This window comes from Coregonus clupeaformis, chromosome 35 (genome assembly GCF_020615455.1).
Source record: "Coregonus clupeaformis isolate EN_2021a chromosome 35, ASM2061545v1, whole genome shotgun sequence".
In the NCBI taxonomy this organism is placed as follows: Eukaryota; Metazoa; Chordata; class Actinopteri; order Salmoniformes; family Salmonidae; genus Coregonus; species Coregonus clupeaformis.
Genome location: NC_059226.1, coordinates 33,711,342 through 33,736,547, shown reverse-complemented (window position 1 = coordinate 33,736,547; position 25,206 = coordinate 33,711,342). Strand labels below are relative to the sequence as shown.

The following is a 25,206-nucleotide window of genomic DNA, read 5'->3' as shown; positions in this document are numbered from 1 at the left end:
ATGGCACACTGACAGTGGCGGTGTTCAGGTGGTGCAGCTTGTACTGACCTGAGAGTATGGCACACTGACAGTGGCGGTGTTCAGGTGGTGCAGCTTGTACTGACCTGAGAGTATGGCACACTGACAGTGGCGGTGTTCAGGTGGTGCAGCTTGTACTGACCTGAGAGTATGGCACACTGACAGTGGCGGTGTTCAGGTGGTGCAGCTTGTACTGACCTGAGAGTATGGCACACTGACAGTGGCAGTGTTCAGGTGGTGCAGCTTGTACTGACCTGAGAGTATGGCACACTGACAGTGGCGGTGTTCAGGTGGTGCAGCTTGTACTGACCTGAGAGTATGGCACACTGACAGTGGCGGTGTTCAGGTGGTGCAGCTTGCGGCTCACTGAGCTGCTTGTGTAGCTGGAGAAGCTCATGGCGTCCGACACAGACTGCTCCGACGCCGCCTCTTTGTGGAACTCGCGCTCCATGCGCTTGTGGTGCTTCCGCTGCAGCTTCACGCACTCCTTAATCCTCTTCTCGGCCTCGCGGAAAGCCCGCTCCTTCAGCTTGCCCACCAGCTTGGGGTTGAGGGCCGACTGCTTGGCAGCGATGGAGTCCAGGTAGCGGACACAGTCCATGTGGCTCTTGGTGGCGGCCATGTCGAGGGGCGTGTGGTAGTCGTTGTCTAGGCACCACACGTTGGCACCGAAGGACACCAGGAAGGACAGGCAGTTGTGGTGGCCGTTGGCAGCCGCCAGGTGAAGAGGTGTGTTCCCCCATATGTCACACTTATCAGGGTTGCCTCTGCAGAACAAGAGGAAGTACAGAAATCAGCCAGAATTGTGATCCAGAGATGCTGAAAGAAGCAACGTGCATATAGCACACATACGGAGTCCATATTAGGAAGTCTTCATCCTAATATGGATGTCGTACGCATAGACCTGGGTCAAATACATAGGACTGTGTACAATTATTTCAAATACTTGAACTGCGCTGGATTTAGTTTTTCCCCAGAACCAATGGAGTAGTCCCAAAAGTGCAAATATCAAGCTAAATCTAATACACCACAAATACGTGCTCTTTATAAAATGTATAGTAAACAAAATACTTTTTTTTTTACTCTACTCTTATCTGTACTTGAAACATCAATTTTGCAACGATATCAAGACTGAAAAATCACAAACACTTTACGGTGCCAACGAAGACCCGTGCCAAGACAGAGGTGATGATGTTGTTACAACAAGTCATGCTGTTCTGTTCCAAAGGCATTCAGTAAGCATTATCTGTGAGTAATATGAACCAGGAGAAGGATAACCCACTCTTCTGGCTTCCCTCCAGATACTCCTAAACATACCAGGGACCTTGTGAGAAAGTCCATTATCTTTTTATCATATTTTCAGCACTGAGCTGATGGGCTGTTCATCGAGTCTTCGTAAATCATGTATAACCTTACATCACACTACCCTTTAGCACTGGTAAATCTCCACAACAACAACAACAACAACCACAGCAACAACAACAGCAACAACACAGTAAACTAGTTCTCAACGACACCCAACAGATGGCAGATACACAAGTTATGAGATGAACAATGCCACTGTTTGGACCTGCTCTCATTACATTTAGAGGATTTCTCTGGCATAGTAGTCATGCTCCATGCTTTCCATTCCCCTACCATCAGCCTACCATGACCCCAGGGGGGCACCTCAGCCTCCACTAGGGCCTACACCTCTACACTACAGTCGGCCTGTAATACGACCATCGGCTTGTCAACACCACTACACTAACCAGTGTCTTGTTTCAGGGGAGGCCCGGGCCGGTCGGGCTGCACTTGATTCAGGAGCGTACTACCGTGGCGTGCATACCTGGACTGGTGATGTCATGCTGAATTCCTTCAGTCACGCAGCATTAGAGCTGTCTGGCATAATGCCAACTGAGTAGGGATAGTACAGATGACTGAACTTGACTAATATTTGTTTAGGGGGAGGGGCATATTTGAGTTCTAATTTATTCCATAAATCATTGATAACATATCACAACGTGATTGGTATTTCAGTTCTATTCCCAGGAAAGGGGGATTTTTTGTGACTTTTTTTTTTTACAGGTATTACGTAAAAGGTGAAATATTGTTTACCGCCAGATTGTACTTCAATTGATCCTTTCAGAGGTTTAAATATTAAACAGGAAGTTCCTCTTTATTTAAAGTCAGTGTATAAACAGCTGTCAGATTTGGAATGGTTCCAGATGGTGGTTCACTAACCCTATTCCTGATCTTAAAGGGAAAATTCTGGATTTTACAACTTGATGTTAGATGGTTCCTCACCCTGAAAGTAGTCTATGGGCCAGGAGAAACTTTAATCCATGGTTATTTTTTAAATGTATCTTTTTATTTATTTAACCCAGGTCAGTTAAAACCCCTTAAACTCGTGGGCATTGGCCTATATGGATAGGGCTATGGATAGGGCTAAATTAAATGTTTCCTTCAGAGGAAATATGGAAACGCATAATCATGGTAGCAATTAAAAGGGAACAGTTTGGAGATTATGGGACGATTATTAGACTAAAGGTGAGGACACAACAGTTCACCTGACACAAGACTGAATCCACTGTTGATTTTATGTGATTTCTTTTTACATTTACAGCACTTTTCGCTGCATTTGTTGATAACGAAATCAGAACATACTCTGAATACATTCAGTAACATGATAAGAATATTATTGGAAAATTGGGGTAGGTGCAACCAAAGAATGACAAGGTTTTGAGTGAGAGGTCTAACTGGTGTTTCCAAGTGGCCACATACCTCTCCAAAGTGTGCACAGTTCCTAAGTAATTTCAGTGTACTTTTATGACTCAAAGAAGTCTTCAACTATAAGGTGTTTTTTTAATGTTCTATTGCCAACATGAGTAGCTAAATTATAAAATATGATATTACAGTGTTAAGGCTTTCACAAGGCAATTCAGAGAAGCAGTTCGTAATTTTGTTGCGCATAGAATGGAGTCATGAGTGCATTCAGATGCGTGGTCCACAGCAAATCTTTGTCACAATACAACAAACATTTTCTCATTCTGTTCAGAACAAACCCAGGGTATAACACCATGTCATCTTGTAACTGTACATCAAACATAGTGTTCAGAAACGTTGACATGGTGTTATATTACATGAGTTTTATGATATGGAAATGTGAAGTTACATGTATACAGCCACTGCGTTACAATATAGGCCCTTATCAGAGTTCAAATCTGCCTGTAAAGGGCTACAAACAAATTATTATTTACAATGACGGCCTGGCCAGTGAAGACTGGGAAGTGCGGTGCAATAAATCAATTAACAAAAAAAACATTGAAATCACAGGACAACACAGACATGACAACACAGAAGGACACGGACATGTGACAACACAGAAGGAGAAGGACATGTGACAAACACAGAAGTCAATACAGAACAGTTATAGCACTAGGAGAACAGATATCACAACAACACAGCGGGCAGAAACACATGGCTAGAGCACAGCATTTAGTAAAAACAGTCAGCATAGATAGTAGACAATTAGCAATAGAATGGAAAAGATAAACGGTTGAGATTGTTATAATTTTTTTATCTTACAAACAAGGTTGTCAAACTATTTGATAATTTCTTGAAAAAAAATCTTAAAGCATGCTGTTTCCAACCGTTGGTGGACACAACACAAAAACCTCAGATTATGTAAAGTAGGGTCTAAACTACAACGTATGCTAATACATTTTTTTAAACTGAAATGTACATGTGTTTAGATAATTGACATTAAAGATTAAAAAATGACAGAATAAAAAAAGAATAATAATACTAATAATTTAAAGAAATTATAAAACAGTTTGACAACCCTGTTTGTAAGCTTTCAAATGATATACAACTCAACCGTTTATCTTTTCCAGTGACGAAGACATGGATGTCTCATGGTATTGTGGGATATGGAAAATTAGTCAACTTTGAGCACCTTTAACTCCTGAATGTTTTGGCATTCAAGTCCAAAAAGTCACTTTCTGACTACTTCTTCCATTGGAAAACATGTATGGAAAATATTGTTTAAATCAAAAGGGATGCTGTCAAAAGGTGTTTGAATTCAAATGGACTTACCTGATATATAAATCTAAGTCTGTCATTTTCCAGTTTTCTCTAAAAAGCCACTATAACCATATGCTAACTTTAGCTACAGCTAGCTAGCTAACAATCAATGGAAGTGATAGGGGCAACCGTGCATTGTTTAAAAAAAATAGCCAAATGACATTTAAGCAATGTCAAACCAAATAATTGAGTTGATTTCAGTTGACTTTCTAACATAAATGCTTTAACAGACAGGATTTGACCTCAGTCGTGGTATCCCTATATAGCATTAGTCCTCCAACAGGCTTGATACATTTTTGATGGGCTGCAGGTGAAGCTAGCATCGCACTTATTGATGGACAAAGCTGCAAGATTTTCACAGACAGCGGAGAAGCTGTGTGCCTGCCACGCTAGTCCCAACCAGAGCCAGGATTATCACCTTCTCACCAGCCTGACCTTGATTTCTTGTGTGACCGACCCGGGTCTCGTACGTAACGCAACAGTTTTAGCCCAATGAGTTAAAGGCATTCGCTCGGAACGCCAGCGGATTAACACCTCACCTGCCTGATCCTGATTTCCACCCGACTGTGCGACCGATCAAGATTCGAACCCAGGTCTTCTGCGCACCATAAAACAGTCTTAGCCCACTGAGCTAAAACCTAGGCATTAGCTAGAAGAGCCATAGAATTAACCAACTCCTCACTTGCCTGACTTTAATTTCTTCCTGCCCTGATGAGACAATCCAGGGTTCAATCCCAGGACTCCTGACCACCACATTACTGTGTTACTTAGCCTTCTGAGCTAAAGCCTCTGCATTAGATCAGGGAGCCAATGGATTAACACCATCACCTGCCCAACCTTCTCACTGTACTAGTGTTACCGACAAGGGTTCAACCTGGGTCTCCTGAAAATGTTTGCAGTCTCTAGTCTGCCCATTTTAGTGTCTTGTTTTGCATGTGTAGTCTTGTCTGGGACATTAGACAAAGGTCGTCTGAAAAGTCTAAATCTTCTAGGAACTGAGGGGTCACAGTCTAAATCTACTAGGAACTGAAGGGTCACAGTCTAAGTATTCTAAGAACTTAGGGGTCACAGTCTAAATCTACTAGGAACTGAGGGGTCACAGTATAAATCTACTAGGAACTGTGGGGTCACAGTCAAAATATTCTAAGAATTTAGGGGTCACAGTCTAAATCTACTAGGTACTGAGGGGTCACAGTCTAAATCTTCTAGTAACGGAGGGGTCACAGTATAAATCTAGGAACTGAGGTGTCACAGTCTAAATCTTCTAGGAACTGAGGGGTCACAGTATAAATCTCATAGTATAAATCTAGGAACTGAGGTGTCACAGTCTAAATCTTCTAGGAACTGAGGGGTCACAATCTAAATCTTCTAGGAACTGAGGGGTCACAGTCTAAATCTTCTAGGAACTGAGGGGTCACAGTTAAATATTCAAGGAATTGAGGGGTCACAGTCTAAATCTTATAGGAACTGAGGGGTCACAGCTAAATATTCAAGGAACTGAGGGGTCACAGTCTAAATCTTCTAGGAACTGAGGGGTCACAGTCTAAATCTTCTAGGAACTGAGAGGTCACAATCTAAATCTTATAGGAACTGAGGGGTCACAGATGTATACAGAATAATAGAGAACAATGAAACAAATATATTTTATATTGGTCTCTACTATTCTGTATTCATGAAACGTCATTAAACTAATTTGACCTGATTCTACTGTACAGGTAGGGTTATGGTCAGGTAGGGCTAGGGCTAGGTTTAGGATCAGGTAAGGTTATGGTCAGGTAGGGCTAGGTTTAGGATCAGGTAAGGTTAAGGTCAGGTAGGGCTAGGTTTAGGATCAGGTAGGGTTAGGGTCAGGTAGGGTTAGGGTCAGGTAGGGCTAGGTTAAGGATCAGGTAGGGTTAGGGTCAGGTAGGGTTAGGGTCAGGTAGGGTTAGGGTCAGGTAGGGCTAGGTTAAGGATCAGGTAGGGTTAGGGTCAGGTAGGGTTAGGGTCAGGTAGGGTTAGGGTCAGGTAGGGCTAGGTTAAGGATCAGGTAGGGTTAGGGTCAGGTAGGATTAGGGTCAGGTAGGGGTAGGGTTAGGGTTAGGTAGCGTTAGGGTCAGGTAGGGTTAGGGTCTGCTAGGGTTAGGGTTAGGGTCTGGTAGGGTTAGGGTCAGGTAGGGTTAGGGTATGTTAGGGTTAGGGTCAGGTAGGGTTAGGGTCAGGTAGGGTTAGGGTTAATGTCTGGTATGGTTAGGGTCAGGTAGGGTTAGGGTCAGGTAGGGTTAGGGTCAGTGTTAGGTAGAGCGTATTCTACTTGTACAGGTAGGGCTAGGGTCAGGTAGTATTCAGCACTTTTCCATTGCTTGAGGATACGTTGACAGGCGGATAGGTCGAAATGCGAATGCGTGCTGTTTATCATAATCAGTGTGAGATAGGTACAGTACACATTTCGTGTAGTAAATGTTTTATAAGCTGTATACCGTGGGAATTCCTAGAACTAGGGTTGTTATCAGTTACTTTATCATCACACTGTCTAAGTTGACCCGCCATTGTGTTACTTTGTGTACATTTTCCCTGAACAAAATGGTGGAATGATTAAGCCCATCTTGCTTCTCAGTGGCTCCCTTGCATGCTGACCTGTAGATGACGTCCCCATAGTCATGGGGAAGATGATCATCTGTATTAGTGTCAACCGGGCAGAGGGAGTGAAAGAGGTCCTGTTATGATAGGGTAACTCAATTTGAATTCAATCACTTTTTGACAGCACTCCTTTTAATTAGGGTTAGGGTTAGGGTCTGGTAGGGTTAGGGTTAGGGTTAGGGTCAGGTAGGGTTAGAGTCAGGTAGGGTTAGGGTCAGGTAGGGTTAGGGTTAGGTAGGGTTAGGGTCAAGTAGGGTTAGGGCCAGGTAGGGTTAGGGTTAGGGACTTGTAGGGTTAGGGTTAGGGTTAGGGTCAGGTAGGGTTAGGGTCAGTGTTAGGTAGAGCGTATTCTACTTGTACAGGTAGGGCTAGGGTCAGGTAGTATTCAGCACTTTTCCATTGCTTGAGGATACATTGACAGGCCGATAGATCGGAATGCAAATGCTTTCTGTTTATCATAATCAGTGTGAGATAGGTGCAGTACATATTTCGTGTAGTAAATGTTTTATAAGCTGTATACTGTGGGAATTCCTAGAACTAGGGTTTTTATCAGTTACTTTATCACCACACTGTCTAAGTTGACCCGCCATTGTGTTACTTTGTGTACATTTTCCCTGAACAAAATGGTGGAATGATTAAGCCCATCTTGCTTCTCAGTGGCTCCCTTGCATGCTGACCTGTAGATGACGTCCCCATAGTCATGGGGAAGATGATCATCTGTATTAGTGTCAACCGGGCAGAGGGAGTGAAAGAGGTCCTGTTATGATAGGGTAACTCAATTTGAATTCAATCACTTTTTGACAGCACCCCTTTTGATTAGGGTTATGGTTAGGGTTAGGGTCAGGTAGGGTTAGAGTCAGGTAGGGTTAGGGTCAGGTAGGGTTAGGATTAGGTAGTGTTAGGGTCAGGTAGGGTTAGGGTCTGGTAGGGTTAGGGTCAGGTAGGGTTAGGGTTAGGGTCAAGTAGGGTTAGGGTCTGGTAGGGTTAGGGTCATGTAGGGTTAGGGTTAGGGTCTTGTAGGGTTAGGGTTAGGGTTAGGGCCAGGTAGGATTAGGGTCAGGTAGGGTTAGGGTCAGTGTTAGGTAGAGCGTAGTCTACTTGTACAGGTAGGGCTAGGGTCAGGTAGTATTCAGCACTTTTCCATTGCTTGAGGATACATTGACAGGCCGATAGATCGGAATGCAAATGCTTTCTGTTTATCATAATCAGTGTGAGATAGGTGCAGTACATATTTTGTGTAGTAAATGTTTTATAAGCTGTATACTGTGGGAATTCCTAGAACTAGGGTTGTTATCAGTTACTTTATCACCACACTGTCTAAGTTGACCCGCCATTGTGTTACTTTGTGTACATTTTCCCTGAACAAAATGGTGGAATGATAAAGCCCATCTTGCTTCTCAGTGGCTCCCTTGCATTCTGACCTGTAGACGACGTCCCCATAGTCAAGCATGGGGAAAATGATCATCTTTATTAGTGTCAACCGGGCAGAGGGGGTGAAAGAGGTCCTGTTACGATAGGGTAAATACATTTGAATTCAATCACTTTTTGACAGCACCCCTTTTGATTTGAACAAAACCTTCCATACATATTTGCTCATTGTAGAAGTGCTCAGAAAGTGACTATTTTGACCTGAATGCCAAAACATTCAAGAGATAAAGGTGCTCAAAGTTGACCCATTTTGCATTCCCCACCATACCATGAGACATCCATGTTTTCACCACTAGAAAAAATAAATGGTTGAGTTGGATATCATTTGGAAGCAGTGGAGGCTCCTCAGATGAGTGAGTGGAGGACCATCCTCCTTAGTGAATTTCATAAAAATCTAAATAGTGAAACATTTAAAAAGTTATCCCTTTTAGATAAAACTACACTAAATATATTCACGTCACCAAATAATTGACTAAAACCCACTGTTTTGCAATGAAGGTCTACAGTAGCCTCAACCCCACTCTGTAGAGTAGCACCATGACAGCTAATTTCCGTCCTCCTCTAGGTACATTGACTTCAATACAAAACCTAGGAAGCTTGTGTTTCTCACCCCCTTCCATAGACTTACACAGTAATTATGACAACTTCCGTAGGACGTCCTCCAACCTATCAGAGCTCTTGCAGCATGAACTGACATGTTGTCTAACCAATCAAAGGATCATATAATAAATCTAGTACTGAAAGCATAAGATACAGCAAGCTAGCACTGCAGTGCATAACATGTGTTGAGTAGTTGACTCAAAGAGAGAGAAAGACAATAGTTAAACAAATTAATTTCTTCAAAAATTAAAGAGAAGCAAGAGAGAGAGAGAGATAGCTATATTTCAGGGGGGGTATGTTGATAGCTATGTTGACGTTAGCAAATATGGTGACAATGACTTAGGCTGTGTTTAGTGGTTAGCGGTTATTATATGAAGGTTTGGCTTGGAAAGGTTTTTTCGCCTGGTTACAGACAGCTGATGTGTTGTGCACTGAAGTCCACAAGTGAAGGGAAAAGGTGAGAGGAGAGAGCGTAGATGCGAGAAGGAATTATCGAACAATCAAAGGGCTCATCCTGTTTGTATGTGGCTGCTATGAAAGTAGGGGTGTGCCAACATGGCCATACTCATATTCGTAATCTTATCCGTAAATTGACAGTTGATAGTCGGATCGGATGATACTTGCAATCTGAAAAAACAGAAGGGTTTTAATATGCCTAAATAGATGTTGGCAAAATACCTCCCTGCAAGTTCTCACTGCAAAAAAGCTGCAGATTAGGAGCAGCGCATGGAGGAGTGGGTGTGTCTGCGTGTGTCTGTGTCCTCAACTTGCAGTAGGTAGCCAAGTTTGCTGTCACTCAGTCAGAATGCGTATGAATTACATATTTTTTACCTAGCCTTTAGGGCTGTCCCTGACTAAAACAAATCTTGGTTGACCAAAAGTCGGTTCCAATCAATTGGTTGAAATTTTAAAAAGGTTTATTTTCCATATATAGACACACCCTCTGTGTTTTAATAAAATCAGGTATATGCATTGAGCTTGTCTGATGCTTTAAGCTTACTGTTTGATGAAATAAGACACAAATGAGAGGGAGGGAGCCAGAGATCTATATAACCAGAAGAAAGAAACCTTAAACTGACCCAACTATTCTCCTCCCACTCCTGCTGGCTTTTGCAGATTCTGCCATTACTCTCCAAGTCTGTCATTTTCCAGTTTTCTTTAAAAAGTCACTAGAATCATATGCTAACTTTAGCCACAGCTAGCTAGCTAACAATCAATGGAAATGATAGGGGCAACCGTGCACTGTTTAAAAAAAGAGCCAAATTACCTTTAAGTAATGTCAAACCAAATAATTGAGTTGATTTCAGTTGACTTTCCAACGTAAATGCTTTAACAGACAGGATTTGACCTCAGTCGTGGTATCCCTATATAGCATTAGTCCTCCAACAGGCTTGATCAATATTTGATGGGCTGCAGGTGAAGCTAGCGTTGCACTGGTCACAGAGGCTAGGGATACATTATTAATTGACAAAGCTGCAAGGTTTTCACAGACAGCAGAGAAGCTGTGTGCTTGCCACGCTCGTCCCAACCAGAGCCAGGCTTAGCACCTTCTCACCAGCCTGACCTTGATTTCTTGTGTGACCGACCCGGGTCTCTTGCGCAACACAACAGTCTTAGCCCAATGAGTAAAAGGCATTAGCTCGGAATGCCAGCAGATTAACACCTCACCTGCATGATCCTGATTTCCACCCCCAATGTGCGAACGATCAAGATTCAAACTCAGGTCTCCTACAGGCCATATGGCTGTCTTAGCCCACTGAGCTAAAACCTAGGCATTAGCTAGGAGAGACATAGGATTAACCAACTCCTAACTTGCCTGACTTTATTTCTTCCTGTCCTGATGTGACAATGCACACTCTTAGAAAAAAGGGTTCCAAAAGGGTTCTTCGACTGTCCCCATAGGATAACCCTTTCTGGTTCCAAGTAGAACCCTTTTTGCTTCCAGGTACAACCCTCTGTGGAAATGGTTTTACATGGAACCCAAAAGGGTTATGCCTGGAACCAAAATGGGTTCTTCAAAGGGTTCTTCTAGGAACTGAGGGGTCACAGTGTAAATCGTCTAGAAACTGAGGGGTCACAGTCTAAATCTTCTAGGAACTGAGTGGTCACAGTCTAAATCTAGGGACTGAGGGATCACAGTCTAAATCTTCTAGGAATTGAGGGGTCACAGTCTAAATCTTCTAGGAACTGAGGGGTCACAGTCAAAACCTTCTAGGAACTGAGGGGTCACAGTCTAAATCCTCTAGGAACTGAGGGGTCACAGTCTAAATATTTTATGAACTGAGGGGTCACGGTCTAATTCTTATAGGAACTGAGAAGTCACAGTCTAAATCTTATAGGAACTGAGGGGTCACAGTCTACATTTTCTAGGAACTGAGGGGTCACAGTCTAAATCTTCTAGGAACTGAGGGTTCACAGTCTAAATATTCTAGGAACTGAGGGGTCACAGTCTAAATCTTCTAGGAACTGAGGGGTCACAGTCTAAATCTTCTAGGAACTGAGGGATCACAGATGTATACAGAATAATAGAGAACAATTAAACAAATATACTTTATATTGGTCTCTACTACATCCTTGAACTGATCTGACCTGCTTATTCTACTGCACAGGTAGGTATGGTTAGGGTCAGGTAGGGTTAGGGTCAGGTAGGGGTAGGGTTAGGGTCAGGTAGGGTTAGGGTCAGGTATGGTTAGTGTCAGGTAGGGCTAGGTAGGGTTAGGTTTAGGGTCTGGTAGGGTTAGGGACAGGGTTAGGTAGGGTTACACCGGTTCCGAAGCTCGTCGGATTTTGGCAGGGCTTGCAAACTATTACAGACTACAAAGGGAAGCCCAGTGACACGAGCCAACCAGACAAGCTAAATTACTTATATGCTTGCTTCGAGGCAAGCAACACTGAAGCATGCATGAGAGCATCAGCTGTTCCGGATGACTATGTGATCACACTCTCCGTAGCCGATGTGAGTAAGACTTTTAAGCAGGTCAACATTCACAAGGCCGCATGGCCATACAGATTACCAGGACGTGTACTCAGAGCATGCGCTGACCAACTGGCAAAAGTCTTCACTGACATTTTCAACATGTCCCTGATTGAGTCTGTAATACAAACATGTTTCTAGCAGACCACCATAGTCCCTGTGTCCAAGAACACTAACACAACCTGCCTACATGACTACCGGCCTGTAGCAATCTGTAGCCATGAAGTGCTTTGAAAGGCTGTTCATGGCTCACATCAACACCATTATCCCAGAAACCCTAGACCCACTCCAATTTGCATACCGCCCCAATAGATCCACAGATGATGCAATCTCCATTGAACTCCACACTGCCCTTTCTCACCTGGACAAGAGGAACACCTATGTGAGAATGCTATTATTGACTACAGCTCAGCGTTCAACACCATAGTGCCCTCAAAGCTCATCACTAAGCTAAGGACCCTGGGACTAAACCCGTCCTTCTGAAACTGTATCCTGGAGTTATAATAATAATAATATGCCATTTAGCAGACGCTTTTATCCAAAGCGACTTACAGTCATGCGTGCATACATTTTTTTGTGTATGGGTGGTCCCGGGGATCGAACCCACTACCTTGGCGTTACAAGCGCCGTGCTCTACCAGCTGAGCTACAGAGGACCACAGGTGGCAAGGGTAGGTAACAACACATCTGCCACGCACCCCTGACGGGCCGCCCCCAGGTGGCAAGGGTAGGTAACAACACATCTGCCACGCTGATCCTCAACCCGGGGGCCACTCAGGGGTGCTTGCTCAGTCCATTCCTGTCCTCCCTGTTCACCCATGACTGCATGGCCAGGCACGACTCCAACACTATCATTAAGTTTGCCGACGACGCAACAGTGGTAGGCCTGATCATCGACAACGATGAGACAGCCTATAGGGAGGAGGTCAGAGACCTGGCCATGTGGTGCCAGGATAACAACCTCTCCCTCAACGTGATCAAGACAAAGGAGATGATTGTGGACTACAGGAAAAAAAAGAGGACTGTGCACGCCCCCATTGTCATCGACGGGGCTGTAGTGGAACAGGTTGAGAGCTTCATGTTCCTTGGTGTCCACATCACCAACAAACTATCATGGTTCAAACACACCAAGACAGTCGTGAAGAGGGCATGACAAAGCCTATTCCACATCAGGAGACTGAAAAGATTTGGCATGGGTACTCAGATCCTCAAAAGGTTCTACAGCTGCACTATCGAGAGCATCCTGACTGGTTGCATCACCGCCTGGTATGGCAACTGCTCGTCCTTCCAACCGCAAGGCACTACAGAGGGTAGTGCGTACGGCCCAGTACATCACTGGGGCCAAGCTTCCTGCCATCCAGGACCTCTATACCAGGCGGTGTCAGAGGAAGGCCCTAAAAATTGTCAAAGACGCCAACCACCCTAGTCATAGACTGTTCTCTCTGCTACCGCACGGCAAGCGGTACCGGAGCACCAAGACTTGGTCCAAAAGGCTTCTTAACAGCTTCTTTCCCCAAGCCATAAGACTCCTGAACAGCTAATCATGGCTACCTGGACTATTTGCATTGTCCCACCCACCCCACCCCCTCTTTTACATTGCTGCTACTCTCTGTTTATTATCTATGCATAGTCAGTTTAACTCTACCCACATGTACAGTTGAAGTTGGAAGTTTACATACACTTAGGTTGGAGTCATTAAAACTCGTTTTTCAAACACTCCACAAATTTCTTGTTAACAAACTATAGTTTTGGCAAGTCGGTTAGGACATCCACTTTGTGCATGACACAAGTAATTTTTCAAAAAATGGTTTACAGACAGATTATTTCACTGTATCACAATTCCAGTGGGTCAGAAGTTTACATACACTAAGTTCACTGTGCCTTTAAAACAGCTTGGAAAATTCCAGAAAATGATGTCATGGCTTTAGAAGCTTCTGATCATTTGAGTCAATTGGAAGTGTGCCTGTGGATGTATTTCAAGGCCTACCTTCAAACTCAGTGACTCTTTGCTTGACATCATGGGAAAAAAAAAATAATCAGCCAAGACCTCAGAAAAAAAAATGTAGACCTCCACAAGTCTGGTTCATCCTTCGGAGCAATTTCCAAATGCCTGAAGGTACCACGTTCATCTCTTCAAACAATAGTACGCAAGTATAAACACCATGGGACCACGCAGCCGTCATACCACTTAGGAGGGAGACGTGTTCTGTCTCCTAGACATAAACGTACTTTGGTGCGAAAAGTGCAAATCAATCCCAGAACAACAGCAAAGGACCTTGTGAAGATGCTGGAGGAAACAGTTACAAAAGTATCTACAGTGAGGGAAAAAAGTATTTGATCCCCTGCTGATTTTGTACGTTTGCCCACTGACAAAGACATGATCAATCTATAATTTTAATGGTAGGTTTATTTGAACAGCGAGAGACAGAATAACAACAAAACAATCCAGAAAAACGCATGTCAAAAATTTTATAAATTGATTTGCATTTTAATGAGGGAAATAAGTATTTGACCCCTCTGCAAAACATGACTTAGTACTTAGGGCAAAACCCTTGTTGGCAATCACAAAGGTCAGACGTTTCTTGTAGTTGGCCACCAGGTTTGCACACATCTCAGGAGGGATTTTGTCCCACTCCTCTTTGCAGATCTTCTCCAAGTAATTAAGGTTTCGAGCCTGACGTTTGGCAACTCGAACCTTCAGCTCCCTCCACAGATTTTCTATGGGATTAAGGTCTGGAGACTGGCTAGGCCACTCCAGGACCTTAATGTGCTTCTTCTTGAGCCACTCCTTTGTTGCCTTGGCCGTGTGTTTTGGTTTATTGTCATGCTGGAATACCCATCCACGACCCATTTTCATTTTATCCCTGATGTCCTTACACAGCTCTCTGGTCTTGGCCATTGTGGAGAGGTTGGAGTCTGTTTGATTGAGTGTGTGGACAGGTGTCTTTTATACAGTTAACGAGTTCAAACAGGTGCAGTTAATACAGGTAATGAGTGGAGAACAGGAGTGCTTCTTAAAGAAAAACTAACAGGTCTGTGAGAGCCGGAATTCTTACTGGTTGGTAGGTGATCAAATACTTATGTCATGCAATAAAATGCAAATTAATTACATAAAAATCATACAATGTTATTTTCTGGATTTTTGTTTTAGATTCAGTCTCTCACAGTTGAAGTGTACCTATGCAAAAAATTACAGACCTCTACATGCTTTGTAAGTAGGAAAACCTGCAAAATCGGCAGTGTATCAAATACTTGTTCTCCTCACTGTATGTGCTTTCTTGAGCAGGGGGTCCTTGCGGGCGCTGCAGGATTTCAGTCCTTCACGGCGTAGTGTGTTACCAATTGTTTTCTTGGTGACTATGGTCCCAGCTGCCTTGAGATCATTGACAAGATCCTTCCGTGTAGTTCTAGGCTGATTCCTCACCGTTCTCATGATCATTGCAACTCCATGAAGTGAGATCTTGCATGGAGCCCCAGGCCGAGGGAGATTGACAGTTCTTTTGTGTTTCTTCCATTTGCGAATAATCGCACCAACTGTTGTCACCTTCTCACCAAGCTGCTTGGCGATGGTCTTGTAGCCCATTCCAGCCTTGTGTAGGTCTACAATCTTGTCCCTGACATCCTTGGAGAGCTCTTTGGTCTTGGCCATGGTGGAGAGTTTGGAATCTGATTGATTGATTGCTTCTGTGGACAGGTGTCTTTTATACAGGTAACAAACTGAGATTAGGAGCACTCCCTTTAAGAGTGTGCTCCTAATCTCAGCTCGTTACCTGTATAAAAGACACCTGGGAGACAGAAATCTTTCTGATTGAGAGGGGGTCAAATACTTATTTCCCTCATTAAAATGCAAATCAATTTATAACATTTTTGACATGCGTTCTTCTGGATTTTATTGTTGTTATTCTGTCTCTCACTGTTCAAATAAACGTACCATTACATTTATAGACGGATCATGTCTTTATCAGTGGGCAAACGTACAAAATCAGCAAGGGATCAAATACTTTTTTCCCTCACTGTATATCCACAGGAAAACAAGTCCTATATCGACATAACCTGAAAGGCCGATCAGCAAGGAAGAAGCCACTGCTCCAAAACTGCCACAAAAAAGCCAGACTACGGTTTGCAACTGCACATGGGGACAATATCATACTTTTTGGAGAAATGTCCTCTGGTCTGATGAAACAAAAATAGAACTGTTTGGCCATAATGACCATTGTTATGTTTGGAGGGAAAAGGGGGTAGCTTGCAAGCCGAGGGAACACCATCCCAACCGTGAAGCACGGGGGTGGCAGCATCATGCTGTGGGGGTGCTTTGCTGCAGGAGGGACTGGTGCACTTCACAAAATAGATCGCATCATGAGGAAGGAAAATGATGTGGATATATTGAAGCAACATCTCAAGACATCAGTCAGGAAGTTAAAGCTTGGTCGCAAATGGGTTTCCAAATGGACAACGACCCCAAGCATACTTCCAAAGTTGTGGCAAAATGGCTTAAGGACAACAAAGTCAAGGTATTGGAGAGGCCATCACAAAGCCCTGACCTCAATCCTATAGAACATTTGTGGGCAGAACTGAAAAAGCGTGTGCGAGCAAGGAGGCCTACAAACCTGACTCAGTTACACCAGCTCTGTCAGGAGGAATGGGCCAAAATTCACCCAACTTATTGTGGAAAGCTTGTGGAATGCTACCCGAAACGTTTGACCCAAGTTAAACAATTTAAAAGCAATGCTACCAAATACTAATTGAGTGTATGTAAACTTTTGACCCACTGGGAATGTGATGAAAGAAATAAAAGCTGAAATAAATCATTCTCTCTACTATTATTCTGACATTTCACATTCTTAAAATAAAGTGGTGATCCTAACTGACCTAAGACAGGGAATTTTTACTAGGATTAAATGTCAGGAATTGTGAAAAACTGAGTTTAAATGTATTTGGCTAAGGTGTATGTAAACTTCCGACTTCAACTGTACATATTACCTCAATTACCTCGACTAACCTGTGCCCCCGCACATTGACTCTGTACCGGTACCCCCTGTATATACAGTGAGGGAAAAAGTATTTGATCCCCTGCTGATTTTGTACGTTTGCCCACTGATAAAGACATGATCAGTCTATAATTTTAATAGTAGGTTTATTTTAACAGTGAGAGACAAAATAACAACATAAAAATCCAGAAAAACGCATGTGAAATATGTTATAAAAAATTTATTTGCATTTTAATGAGGGAAATAAGTATTTGACCCCCTCTCAATCAGAAAGACTTCTGGCTCCCAGGTGTCTTTTATACAGGTAACGAGCTGAGATTAGGAGCACACTCTTAAAGGGAGTGCTCCTAATCTCAGCTTGTTACCTGTATAAAAGACACCTATCCACAGAAGCAATCAATCAGATTCCAAACTCTCCACCATGGCCAAGACCAAAGAGCTCTCCAAGGATGTCAGGGACAAGATTGTAGACCTACACAAGGCTGGAATGGGCTACAAGACCATCGCCAAGCAGCTTGGTGAGAAGGTGACAACAGTTGGTGCGATTATTCGCAAATGGAAGAAACACAAAATAACTGTCAATCTCCCTCGGCCTGCGGCTCCATGCAAGATCTCACCTCGTGGAGTTGCAATGATCATGAGAACGGTGAGGAATCAGCCCAGAACTACACGGGAGGATCTTGTCAATGATCTCAAGGCAGCTGGGACCATAGTCACCAAGAAAACAATTGGTAACACACTACGCCGTGAAGGACTGAAATCCTGCAGCGCCCGCAAGGTCCCCCCTGCTCAAGAAAGCACATATACAGGCCTGTCTGAAGTTTGCCAATGAACATCTGAATGATTCAGAGGAGAACTGGGTGAAAGTGTTGTGGTCAGATGAGACCAAAATCGAGCTCTCTGGCATCAACTCAACTCGCCGTGTTTGGAGGAGGAGGAATGCTGCCTATGACCCCAAGAACACCATCCCCACCGTCAAACATGGAGGTGGAAACATTATGCTTTGGGGGTGTTTTTCTGCTAAGGGGACAGGACAACTTCACCGCATCAATGGGACGATGGACGAGGCCATGTACCGTCAAATCTTGGGTGAGAACCTCCTTCCCTCAGCCAGGGCATTGAAAATGGGTCGTGGATGGGTATTCCAGCATGACAATGACCCAAAACACACGGCCAAGACAACAAAGGAGTGGCTGAAGAAGAAGCACATTAAGGTCCTGGAGTGGCCTAGCCAGTCTCCAGACCTTAATCCCATAGAAAATCTGTGGAGGGAGCTGAAGGTTTGAGTTGCCAAACGTCAGCCTCGAAACCTTAATGTCTTGGAGAAGATCTGTAAAGGGGAGTGGGACAAAATCCCTCCTGAGATGTGTGCAAACCTGGTGGCCAACTACAAGAAACGTCTGACCTCTGTGATTGCCATCAAGCGCCTAAAGGACTGTGCCACAAATGCCTGGGCCTCTGGGCAGATGAATCTCGAATAAATCAAAATATCAGTGCTATTATATAATATATGCCAATTACCAGACACTTTCATCCAAAGCGACTTACAGTCATTTTATGTATGGGTGGTCCCAGGAATCAAACCCACTATCATTGCGTTGCACACGCCATGCTCTACCAACTGAGCTACAGAGGACCAGCTATTTGATGATATATAATGGCTTTTATGCAATTACAGCTACAGTTGTTAGACATTACATAATGTTACACCCCTCACTCTTCTCTGGGCACCTTTACTGCAGGTCATAACCCAATAATAACACGTGATAACCCCTGTTCACATAAAAGACGATAAGAATGGAATGTAATTGAAAAGGATTCCAGTCCTCAGTGTCCTGACTATGCTAGTTGTTACATCATAGAATGACAGATTGTTGCTCCCTCCTGTATTGCTGTTTGCTACTGTTTTGCTATCCCAATATAAATCCACTAAAAATCTGCCAGGCCTGTATTTCAGCTGCAGACCCAATAAAGTTGTCAGACATCATTGAAATGATCTCCCTGGATCTCAAGAGTGCTGCTGTCTAGTAGTCAATGGTGTTGTGAGAAACTATAGTGACTATGAAATTATTTTTAGTACCAAATGTCACTCACACTTTTCATGGTGTTAGAATTGCTGTTTATCATAATCAGTGAGAGATAGGTACAGTACACATTTTGTGTAGTACATGTTTTATAAGCTGTATACCGTGGGAATTCCTAGAACTAGGGTTGTTATCAGTTACTTTATCACCACACTGTCTAAGTGGACCCGCCATTGTGTTACCTTGTGTACATTTTCCCTGAACAAAATGGTGGAATGCACAGAGGACCAATGAACCACGTCAAACCTAATTGGGCATTTGCTTACAGTATATTTGTGTTCCTGAAATGCACACAAGGCCCACTTATTCTGTGTGAGAGAACGAGAGAACGGACTATGCCTGGCAAAAGCAGACACACTGACACAGAGAGAGAGAGAGAGAGAGAGAGAGAGAGAGAGAGAGAGAGACAGAGATATTTTTTTACTTTTGTCTTAGTTTAATCAGACATCCTCATTACATTAAAAACACCACATCACTTAAATTTTGCCAGCCCTCCTCAACAGAGCACATGCTATTTCCTTCCAGCCAACATCAGTGTGGTAAAGTAGTCTCTGAGAATGCTGCCACCCTGCTCTCCAGGTCCACCAGGCCTTGTCCCCCCTCCTGGACAGGCAGGTACAGCACCGCCACCCTCAGCCAGTGATGCCCCGACCAGAACAAATCCACCAGCTTGCACTGCAGGTCCACAAGCAGACCGCCGGGGGTGGTTGAGAACGGCCAATTTATGTCATAGGGAGGATGACGCCAAGTTGTTGATGATCAGCACCCTCCCTCTGTATGACACTTGGGAGAGGAGCCACCTCCACTTCGCCCGGCTTCGACACCACCACTTGTGATACTCCATCACAGTTCTTCCTGACCCACACCTCCACGCACAGATACACTCCAAGAATATTGAGCCCTTCACAGCCCAACTGCAACCAACCTGGAAGCTGTGGAGGTGCCCTGTCCCTCCATGCCCCATATAACAGAGCCTCACTCTTGCCCCAATTTACCTTAACCGAAGACGCCACCCTCGTACACTCTGAAACTAGACTCCAGACCCAGTAGCTCATCTCTAACTATCTCCCCCCCAATAGGACACCTGTCAGGATCCTCACCCTACCCCCAACCACCTTCACCCACCTATACTACTTTGTGGTGGGATACTTAGTTCTCTATGTGTCCACTGCCGTTACAATCTCCCACCAACACAAGGTATGAAACAGGACCCCTCTCTCCCACCCCATATTAGGTGCATACACATTCATTAAGAGAGAGAGAGAGAGAGAGAGAGAGAGAGAGAGAGAGGAGAGAGAGAGAGAGAGAGAGAGAGAGAGAGAGAGAGAGAGAGAGAGAGAGAGAGAGAGAGAGAGAGAATCCCCCAAACTTTTGCCAATTAACCACTTTGCTAATGGGCCTCTTTCTCTGGACAGGAAGGGAAACCAGGTCAGCCAGAAACACACTGAAGAGAGCTTTGTGTACCCCATTGTACTGGTGCTTCCTAATCTAAATCGAACATAGTCAGGTCCAAAATTATTGGCACCCTTGATAAAGATGAGCAAAAAAGACTGTATAGAATAAATAATACAAATACTGAGTTACAGTGCTATGAAAAAGTATTTGCCCCCTTTCTAATTTGCTCTACTTTTGCATATTTGTGATACTGAATGTTCGCCAGGCATAATAGGACCCATCTCGTCCAAAAAGTTGACTTAAGTTTGCCAAAAAGCACCTGGATGATCATCAACTCTTGGAAGAACGATCTATGGACAGATTATTCAAAAGTATAACTTTTTGGACGACATGGTTCCAGTAATGCCTGGCGAAAACCAAACTCTGCATTCCACAGTAAGAACATCATACCAAAGGTCAAGCATGGAGGTGGTGGTGTGATGGTTTGGGGATGCTTTGCTGCCTCAGGACCTGGAAGACTTGCCTTAATAGAAGGAACCATGAATTCTGAAGTGTATCAGAGAATTCTACAGGAGAATGTCAGACCATCCATCTGTGAGCTGAAGCTGAAGCGCAGCTGGGTCATGCAGCAAGACAATGATCCAACACACAATCAAGTCTACATGAAAATTGCTAAAAAGCAACAAATTGGAAGTTTTGGAATGGCCTAGTCAAGGTCCAGACCTAATCCCAATTGAGATGTTGTGGCAGGACTTGAAACGAGCAGTTCATGCTTGAAAACCCACACGTCACTGAGTTAAAGCAGTTCTGCATGGACGAGTGGGCAAAAATTCCTCCACAGCGACGTGAGAGACTGATCAACAACTACAGGAAGCATTTGGTTGGAGTCATTGCAGCTAAAGGTGGCACAACCAGTTATTGAGTGTAAGGGGGCAATTACTTTTTCACACAGGGGAATTGGGTGTTGCATAACTTTGTTTATGAAATAAATGAAATAAATATGTAATTGTTGTGTTATTTGTTCACTTATGTTCCCTTTATCTAATATTAGGTTTTGGTTGAAGATCTGATAACATTCAGTATCACAAATATGCAAAAATAGAGAAAATTAGAAAGGGGGCAAATACTTTTTCATAGCACTGTATATTGTATGTTCCAAAAAATTGGGAATTGTTTACACCTATCTTGTTTTATCACATGTTAAACTAAATCTATTTCTCTGAGCAATTGTATTAGTATATAAAATTATATAATTTTCCCATTTATTTTGCATACAACATATCTCAGTATTTGTAGAGTCTTTAAAAAAATCTTTATCAAGGATGCCAATAATTTTGTACCTGACTGTATCTAAACAGGTTCATTGGCCACTGGTCATTTGCACTGATTGTCCAAAATGTGATTTATTCATTTTCTATCCTGAATAGAATGTATGATCTGAATGAATTTTATAGCTACTGACAAATTGCATAAATGGGAATAATGAAACTAAGTGACATTGTCTGTCTATAAAAACGCATTACTCTTTCCACGTTTTTACTGAAAGAAGAAATAGCATGATGATGACGTGTGATGAGTTGTCCATTGTTGCATCACATAACTCTGACCTGCACAATAACCAGTAAAGTAACATTCTAGAATTCTAATCTCACCCTCTCTGATGTTCTGATGTTATTTCAAGAAGCAATGTTAAGCTGTAGAGGGGATACAACAGCCTTAACTGATCATGGTAGGCTTCCTTTTTTGGCAATCATTTATGTTGCTAGGATATGATTAGAGTTTTATGACACTTTTATGGTTAATTGAAAAACAATGATGTAATAACTAAGCAGTAGCTTGCTCATTGGTTAGTCTATTGTTGGAGCCAGTAGTCCCTCCACAAAGAAAGTAGGGCGAGGCCAAATCAATCCATGCACATCATCACGTCAACAAAACATTTATCAGATCCAATATGATATTTTTTAGGGTATTTTGAAGTTTTATTGACGGGTATAGAACAGAATATGAGATGAGTGATAAAGTAGTGTACAGATTGAGTGGTAGAACGGGGGATTGAACCGCTGCCTCCGGGGCCCCTAGCAGTACCCTATTTGACTTTAAATGGCACAAAGTCTGGAACAATCTAACCTACTAAGTTAATAGTCTATCAATTGAAAGGTTCACGATTAAACTGGTCTACACAGCTAGGGTATATCCTCGTGGCTGACCCTAGCTGTGCCAGTCAATATATGTCTGGGGGTATTGTGGGAGAAGGCAATTCTTGTTCTAATCAAATGGACAATATATCTATTCTATGATATTCTATTCTATTCTATTTTATGGTATTCTATTCTATGATATTCTATGATATTCAAAAACACAGAAGATATATGCTGTCCAATAAAACTACAGAAAGTGTTCACAGTAGGTAGTCCTCTCTACAGTGTACACTATTAGTGTGGTCAGTGTGGTGGTGGTGGTGACCTTTTACTTCATGTTTCCCCCTAGCCAAAACAGTTCATTCAAATGGAACAAACATACATAACTTCAATAAATCCTCACTGACCACCACTTAGGCATTATGGGCGTGGCTAACCTGCCACAGACAAAGAACAAACTAAAGACCAGTAGGCTACTGTTACTTTATTTATCCTGCATGCTGCACCATGCTACAGACCTTACTAGCCCTGACCTAATGTTACAGACCTGACCTAATATTACAGACCTGACCTAATGTTACAGACCTGACCTAATGTTACAGACCTTACTAGCCCTGACCTAATGTTACAGACCTGACCTAATGTTACAGACCTGACCTAATGTTACAGACCTTACTAGCCCTGACCTAATGTTACAGACCTTACTAGCCCTGACCTAATGTTACAGACCTGACCTAATGCTACAGACCTTACTAGCCCTGACCTAATGTTACAGACCTTTAATACTAGCCCTGACCTAATGTTACAGACCTGACCTAATGCTACAGACCTTTAATACTAGCCCTGACCTAATGTCACAGACCTTTAATACTAGCCCTGACCTAATGTTACAGACCTGACCTAATGCTACAGACCTTTAATACTAGCCCTGACCTAATTCTACAGACCTTACTAATTCTACAGACCTTACTAGACAGGACCTAATTCTTGCAGAGGTGTTGCGTTACCTAGGAGAATATACATAACATTCCCAGAGCACTGCATAAAGGGGCAGGCTAGCTAGTATAGGTTGGCTATAGAGGGAACTTTACCTATCTTATCTATCCATGATAAGATTGCGCATTACTACTCCAATGTCTATCAACCACAATATTATTAACCGCACGAGATATGGACACAGTATCCTTAGCTACTGCACGAGTTGAGCAAAAGGAATACAACATTTAGTTCATAAAAGGCTACTTACCCTCTGCCCACAATAAGTCGCAGAGCCTCCAAGTTGCCATGATAAGCGGCCCATAACGTCGGTGTCATGCCATCTTCATCGGGCGCGTTCAAGTCCTTCCGCGTAGCCTCTTTCAGCAGGTCCAGGTAGCCATCCCGGGCCGCCTTGTGATACCTGTCATTCATGGTATCAACGGGCCCTCGACTCCATTGCTCTTGGTCGTCATCTACCCATCTCTCGGTCTAAATGGCAGGCACCACAGGCTAGAGTTCCACTGCCAGCCTTCACCTGTGTTTCATTGTAAGCAAGCACCGTGCTTACTGGTCCGAAATGTTATTGTGGCGTATGCCATTGCAGTGACGGCCACGCGAGCCGAGAGGGAACGCGCATTTGGTATCCAGGGGCGATCGCGGCAGGACTATTATTAGGTTGTCTGGTCCATAGTAATAGAATTGGTCTGGTCTACATGATGTGCACAAAATGCACGGAGCCTAATATACATGTGAATGAATATAGAAAAGAAAGAAAACAGCTTGGAATATATAGGCCTTCTTTAAAAATAACTTCAAGTTCAATATTCGTATTCTACACATGCAGCATTTACACTCAGAAAATAGGGTTCCAAAAGGGTTCTTTGGCTGTTGCCATGGCAGAACCCTTTTTGGGTCCAGATAGAACACTTTTTGGTTCCAGGTAGAACCCTTTTGGGGTCTCTACCTGTTTTGGGGTCTCTACCTGGAACCAAAAAGGGTTTTCCTATGGGGACAGCCAAAGCACCATTTTATGTTCTAGATAGCACTTTTTAAGGGTGTGGGTATTCATTTCCAATAGCCATTTAGAGTCACTTGAAATGTTGATTCATGCATAGAGCAACATAATTTAAAAAATGCTTTTTAACATTTCATACGCCATTATTAAAGGCTCATACATGCTTATAACAAGTTATACCTCATTATACCAGCAGTCTGCCAGTGTTACTGAACAGACCATCATATCCACTGACTCATCATTAATGGTGTGATTTTAATTTTGATGAGCAAATCACAATATGATGACCCATGTTGTGACAGTGAATTACTAAAAGGTTAAAGGGTGTTTTTCTAAGTAGAAGCTTGTTATATGTCCACACATGAGTGCTCTTTTGATAAATAAATAAAAACACTCACTATGTGTGGACATATAACAAAGCCTGCTTTGAAAGACATGTTGTTTTTCATAGATGTTTGACATTTATGACTGTCTGTACATTGGTGTTGTTGTCTGTAAATCAGGCTGTGGCTGGGGATGGCTATAAAAGCCATGAAGGACACAGCTCCCCCATTCACTCTGAACCTGATCGCCCACAACTCCCACCAGGTAAGCAGCTGCTCAGGCATCCTCACATTGATCATCAATGTATTGATCTATTGGTATAAGATTGACTGTATTATTATTTAAATGGAGATGGTATTTGCTGTAACATGTAACTTTACAATTTTTTTTATTTTGAAACTAATTGCCTTGGAATAATTAAGTAAAGGCTTGAGCTGAGTGAGTCTGATTAACACAGTTTTTTGTTGTTGTTCATAGAACTCAAAAACATGCTTTATGGTTATTACTTTTTTCATTTGTTTGTACTTAAATTAAGTAACTCAGTAACTCATTATGTTTGACACTCTTATTGACCTGTTAGA

General features: G+C 43.0%; 1 protein-coding gene across 3 annotated transcripts in view; it reads right to left on the bottom strand.

Annotated features, from left to right (window-relative positions):
* The window catches only part of LOC121551607 (Usher syndrome type-1G protein homolog), a 29,753-nt gene extending 5,864 nt beyond the window's left edge, over positions 1 to 23,889 (bottom strand). For all 3 annotated transcript variants that reach the window (XM_045211030.1, XM_045211031.1, XM_045211029.1), the window contains exons 1-2: positions 23,555 to 23,889; positions 329 to 785 (exon numbers count right to left, since the gene is read on the bottom strand). In XM_045211030.1, coding sequence (XP_045066965.1) covers positions 329 to 785; positions 23,555 to 23,718 — 621 coding nt within the window. In that variant the 5' untranslated portion in view covers positions 23,719 to 23,889. The remainder of the gene's footprint in view (positions 1 to 328; positions 786 to 23,554) is intronic.
* Between the last annotated feature and the right edge of the window lie 1,317 nt (positions 23,890 to 25,206).